This window comes from Eubalaena glacialis, chromosome 16, assembly GCF_028564815.1.
Source record: "Eubalaena glacialis isolate mEubGla1 chromosome 16, mEubGla1.1.hap2.+ XY, whole genome shotgun sequence".
Taxonomy (NCBI): Eukaryota; Metazoa; Chordata; class Mammalia; order Artiodactyla; family Balaenidae; genus Eubalaena; species Eubalaena glacialis.
This window is the reverse complement of record NC_083731.1, coordinates 87,791,301-87,797,475: the sequence shown is the minus strand read 5'-3', so window position 1 is coordinate 87,797,475 and position 6,175 is coordinate 87,791,301. Positions and strand designations below refer to the sequence as shown.

Below are 6,175 nucleotides of genomic sequence, written 5' to 3'. Positions count from 1 at the left end.
AATAATAATGAAAATACTCCATGTGAACACTTCTGGGATGTAATTAAAGCACTACTTCGAAGAAAGTTTATAGACTTGAGATGCACAGCTGAGAAAAGAAAGGCTGAAAATTAAAAATTAATTAACCCAAGACGTAAGAAAATGAATAGGAAAATAAACGTGATGAAAGTTGGAGGAAATAATAAATAGATCGGGTGCCTGTGGAGAGCAGTTACGCTTGGCCCAGTGCGTCGGGACTGCAGAAGGGCAGCTAACACGGTCCTGCTGGTTTCTTTGTCGGTGAGATGGAGAAACGGGCCTGGAGAAGAGCTCATCACTGCTGGACAGTCCTACTCAAAGGATGCGGATTTAGCAGTTTATCAAACTAAAGGACCGTCACAATGGCCACCCCAGGCTTGTCCTAGCGCTGCTTCCCACATAGTTTTCTAAAAACATCGAGTCACGATTTAAAGAGTATGAAGGTGCCACCCGCCACCTGCCACCACCCAGTGGATGGCAAGTTCTGTGGAAAACTTTTTCCAGATGGCCTCTCCTCTCTCCCCTCCCACCCCTCGTCCCTCCTGGTCTGATGCTGTGATGTCTCATCATCTGTCTGTCCACGGGCACAGGCGTCCTCAAGCAGAAAGACCACGTGCGACATCAGGCCCGGTGGGCCCTGTAACCACCCAATGCTCTGTCTGAATGTGCACCTGAGCCCCTGCAGGAGATCCACATCCTCTCCTGGAGACCCGTGTGCAGGGGAGGGGGCACAGTCCAGGAGTCCTGCATCGGCGTGACCAGCTCAGCAGCCGACGCATCGCCAGCCTGTCTGCCCCACTGTGGCGACAGAGTCCTGACACTGCCTGCGCCCTGTTATCTCTTGGGTGATGGGTTGCACCTGAGATGACCACGTGATAAAGTTCTTCGTGAACTGAAAAATGCTAAATGAATGTCAAGCACTACTGCTATTCATGTTTTATCTCAGTCGCTTTGAGCAAATCACGCTAACCCTTGGGTATTAGTAAAGTTTCTGACTGTACGGGTTGTTCCCTGAATGTCTCAGAAACATTTTCTGAATTTGCTTACATCAGCCAAGCATTCCTTCAGAATTGGAAACATGCTTTTAAGTTTAGCTCTGTCATGATTAAACTTTTTGTAAATTTTAAATTATATTAAAGTGAACACATTGCTTATTTTTTTTTTAATTTGGAAATAGAAGAAAAATAAAAGGCCAGAATCTCAACACTAAGGACAATCACATTAACATTTTACTCATTATCCTCCAGTTCTTTCTCTAGATTATTTTTTTTTTAGCATTTACATATTCATAAGTAGTTTAAACTGGATTTTTGGAAGCTGCTGGTAAACCATAAAGTACTGGAGAGAATTTTTCCCAGAGGAATTGCTGTGTGTTGTGGGCTTATTCCCATCATAAGGAAAAGCATTCATAATAAAATAATTTGCTGTTATGATTTATCCAGCTGTTGTTGAGAAAAGAGGCAATGACCCCTCAGCATTCTTACAAGTTCCTTAGGGATTTCCTTTGCTTTGACTCGATCTAAATTACTTATTCTTCTAGTGATTTTTAAAGAAAGGTACAAAGCTGAGATGTCTCCTGAGCCCTCGTATATCTGAGAACGCCATTCTGCATCTCAGCCTTTACCTCTGAAAACTTTTCTTCCCTGTCCTTTGGCTTTCACAGCGAAGAACAGTTGAATTCTGGGAGTGCTGTCCGTTTTGTTCCTTTCTGTGTAAGCCTGTTGTTTCTATCTGGATGCTTTCAGCAGTTAGTCCCCAGTGTTCTGACAAATGTCATCAGCAGGTCCTCCAACAAAGCGGGCGGGCCCCCTCCTCGAACACGTTTGGGAAGTAGGTGTTGTGAGCGCAGGACTGCTGGTGTGCATATGGTGAAACACAGAGTTAACTTGTATTTTACAAATGTATTTAACACCGGGACCCTTTTGAGTTCGTGGAACACCAGCAGCTCCTGGGAAATGCCCAGTTTGGGATCAGTTGGCTTATAATTTTAATTGTATTTATATTTAAGTTCTCAAAACAAAAGGCAGAGTCTGTCTAGGTGGGGGGGTCTCTTTTTACTGTTTTCTTTGTTCGTTTTGATCTGGAATGCAGGATTCTCTTCTCTCTCTTTGCTTGCATTTTTTTACTTTGCTTTAAAAAATTGTGGTAAAACATACATAACAAAAACTTTACCGTTTTAACCATTTTTAATTGTATATAGTTCAGTGGCATTAAGCACGTTCACATTGTTGGGCAGCCATCAAGGATTCCCTTTTACATTACACATCCATTTTTTTCATCTCAAAAAAGTTTCCTTAAATTCGCTGACTAGCATGTCTTCACCAGAGCTCCTACTACGTGCTGGTCACTGTTCTAAGCACTGGGAACACTGGAGGACACGAGAATTTGGGTTTTGTTGCCGTTTCTGTTCCAGCTGTCCTGGCTTTGTCCTTGGGATTCTGCGTTGCTTCCTGGCTGCCAGCTTTCACCGTGTCCCTGAATTTAACCTGCACTCTGAGTGAGATGCTTCTCGTTTCTCCTTGGCAGTTTTGGTCTTTTCTGCTTTGATCATGTTTTAAATCACTGCACTGTGTTTCAGTTTCTCTGCATTTCATCTTTTCTTATTCTGCCTGTCTTCTTTTTTAGATTAGCCTATTTTAAATTTCTGCTTGGTCTTTCTTTATGGCTTTCGGCTTCATAAATACCATGTTTCCTCAAGTCTCACAGAGAATGGCAGAGGTGTTTTCTACAGTGTGCCTTAGTTCCTTTTCAAAATAGTGTTCAGAGTTGGGATCTTCCCGCATCTTCCAGGTGATCTTCCCTTCCTTGTTCTGAAGCTCCGCACAGATTTCCTTTTCTGCTCACTCACCCTCAGCTGAAAAGGGAGGATAAAGGCCCAGGGGCTGGTGGCTCGGTACACCTGGGGCTGTTAAAGCACCTTTGCAGACTCACCTGTAACGGACGGCAGGTTGGTGTCGGTTTCTCCGGGCCCGTTTCCCAGATGAGAGTTAGCGTCTGTGTCAGCAAGAGCGTCGCCTCCCTCAGCTCACAGACCATGTGGGTGGGGACAGAAGCAGCCGCTCCTGCCCTGGGCGCTGGCACCCGGCTGTCCCTGTGGCATCACCCCACACCTCCCACGGGGGAGCGACTGCTGCAGGCCTGCCCTCCTTCCCGCCCGAGGATTCTCTGCGCTGTGGTTTCCACGTGTTCACAGACTGAGAGGGTCAAACGGGAGGAGCCGGGAGAGGACAACAGGCCCGTGTGGCTAATGCGGAAGCCCCACCGGAGGTGCGCGGGGCCGCGGCTCCCGGGCTGGGGCACGCAGCGTGTTATCTGTGTGAGCAGGAGGTGGGGCGAGAACAGAGGGTCACCCCTCCCCTCACCCCAGCATCCAGGTGGACCCGGCACGCGTGGGTCACTGACATTTCTTCATCCTGTCTCGTCTGTTTCTAGCTTGTAGAAATTCTTCCAGATTCTGTGAGTAGGTTGGACACGTGTCCTAGTTTTGGGGATTTTTAATCCCGCCTTTTTGCATCATCACTGGTCTTTTAGTGAGAAGCAGGAAGAGGCCACTAGCAGGTGTCATTTTAAACGAAAGTCTATAATTAAATTCTTGACTTTGAAGGTGGGAAAAACCTATTAAACAGTGCCTTTCTTTTCTGTTATTAACACATGGTGATACAGTATGCAGTAATGTTTAGGATAAAGACCGGGTTTGAATCCCAGTTTCCATATTTATCAGTGGCTGCACTTGACACATCATTCACTAATTGTACCTGCACTTATTTTTGTATATTCATCGTCAGGTCCGAAAAGTGTGAGTTCAGGTCCCCTCTGTTCTGAGTCCATCTGTATAGTATACTCCTAAACACACAGGAAAAGCCAACGCCATCGATTACAAATACTTTGGAAACCACACTTGGTTTCTCGGTCACTGTAACTGACTATTCCATTTTCAAAGCCACCTATAAGAAATCATGCAGAGGAACTATATGTGTAATCTTTCTGAAGACTGCTGCAAACTAATTTTGCTTTTTATTACGTCTCTAACCAAGTAAAGGTCATCGGACAGGGAAAAGTTCACTGGGAGTGGGGCTGGGCTGAGGGGGTGTCTGGCCCCTGACTGTAACACCTCTGTGTTCTGGTTTGTACTTGCTCACTGAATGGATTTCCTTATGTTCAAAAATCTGCCAAACAAACAGGCTAAAACCCAGCATAATTTTAAAAAATTATTTATTCCAAGTTCCACTGGTTTAAGGTTTTTCATAAGTTATTAATTACAGAACTGAATGCTGAAATCAGAAACAAACGTTCAAAGTTGTAGCATTTACAACAAAACTGATATCTCCGTGACTGATTTACAGGATTCGCGGTGTTCCCATCATTTAGAATCCATGAGGAAAGTTTCCAAGTCCATATCCAAGTCAGAAACAAGGGCATTTACGAAGTCATCGATAGAAGGACACTTCTGAAGCATACCTGCGAACGAAGAAAAGATCAGCCGACTCGTTCTCCGCAGACAGTACACAGGGACGAAGACATACATCAAATCTGCGCGGTCAGGGGACATTCGGCTTTGTGAACCGAGCGCTTGACTGCGAGGACGTTTCAAAAAGTCCTGGGCAGCGCGTGGGCCCTGAAGCTATTTCTTGTTTTAATGCCTTTTTTACTCTCTAATCAACTCTTAGCTTAGAGATTTAGAGCCAAATATGTTTCCCGGGGGTTTTTATTTTGCACATATTACTATACACTTGGAGTGATGTCAGAAGACTTAATTTTTCAGCTATCTTTGGGCTGATTCAGAATTTAATATGTTTAATTACCTGCCAAGTGTTATTATCAAGTTCTGTGCACTTTAAAATCATTCAACTGTTAATTATCTTGCAGAAGTCTTATATCAGACACAAGTTATTGGCTTTCCTCCAGACTTGCCTGTCTTGGAGAACTCCTAATGTCTGGTTCTCAAATTTCCTCATCTGACATACAAGGTTGCAATAAAGCTAGACTAAGAAGCTGTATTGGAAAGCAGTGAGGCACCCTGTCTAGCGTATAGTAACAATTCAATAAAAAGCTGAATTTATCTCCACTCTTCACTCAAAGAAGCCAAAGACAACATTCAAGCAATCAACCCTGTGGCCCCGACCTGTGCTCTTGGCACGTAATGCTAACTCAAGGTTGGACAGAGCTCTCTCACCAGTATTTAATTTGGGGGATGGATCCTGTAAAATGAATTCCAACATCAAGACATTAAAAGATTACCAGAGTCCCTATTTCCTCTAAATCGTCAGTGCAATTCAGTTAACATGCCTTGAGTGTTTGCTGTGTGAAGGACCAGGCCAAGTCACAATATGAGGGCAAGAAGGACACAATCACAAAAGTAAACCATGTGGAACTGGATAGCCATATGGGGAAAATTAACCTTGACCCCTGTCACATACCGTACATAACCATTAATATGAGATGGGCACAGACCTAATTGTAAAAGCTAAAATTATTAAGCGTCTAGAAGAAAATACAGAATATGTTTGTGACTTTGAGGTAGGCAAAGGTCTCTTAGGACACAGACGGTAATAACCATAAAAGAAAAAAAGATACATTAGAGTTCATCAAGATTTAAAACTTCCAGCCTTGCAAAGAAACCATTAAAAAAAAATGAACAGGTAAATGACAGAATGGGAGAAAATACTGACACAACACATATGTCACATAGGACTGGTAGCCAGAATATATAAAGGACTCCAACTCATCATAAAAATACTTCTAAAAATAAAAAATGGACGAAAGATTTGAGCAGACCTTTCACAAAAAAAGATATCTGAATAAACACGGAACCAACAGGCCCTGAGAAGACACACAACGTCACTGTCATCCAGGAAAAGAAAACTAAAGCCACAAAGAGACACCATGATGTTCCACCAGGATGGCTGAAGTCCCAGGGCTGAAGACACCAAATGCAGTCAAGGCCTTGGGCGCCATGGCTTGTCGTCCAGCAGGGGCAGAGGGTGAGACGCGAGAGCCCTTTAGAAAAAGGTCCAGCAGTTTCTATAAAGCTCAGCACACACCTGCCCCATGAACCAGCTGTTTCCTCCTAGGTATTAACCAAGAGAAATGAAGGCACGTTCCCAGCAGCCTAAAGTGGAACCACACAAGTTCCCATTCCCAGGCTGCAGATGGACGT

At 44.1% G+C, this 6,175-nt stretch overlaps 1 protein-coding gene across 1 annotated transcript in view; it reads right to left on the bottom strand.

The window, feature by feature from the left end:
* Nucleotides 1-4,243: 4,243 nt before the first annotated feature.
* The window catches only part of MIPEP (mitochondrial intermediate peptidase), a 137,310-nt gene continuing 135,378 nt past the window's right edge, over nucleotides 4,244-6,175 (bottom strand). Inside the window, exon 19 of the mRNA XM_061170630.1 lies at nucleotides 4,244-4,476. Within this exon, the coding sequence (XP_061026613.1) occupies nucleotides 4,379-4,476 (98 nt within the window). The 3' untranslated portion in view covers nucleotides 4,244-4,378. The remainder of the gene's footprint in view (nucleotides 4,477-6,175) is intronic.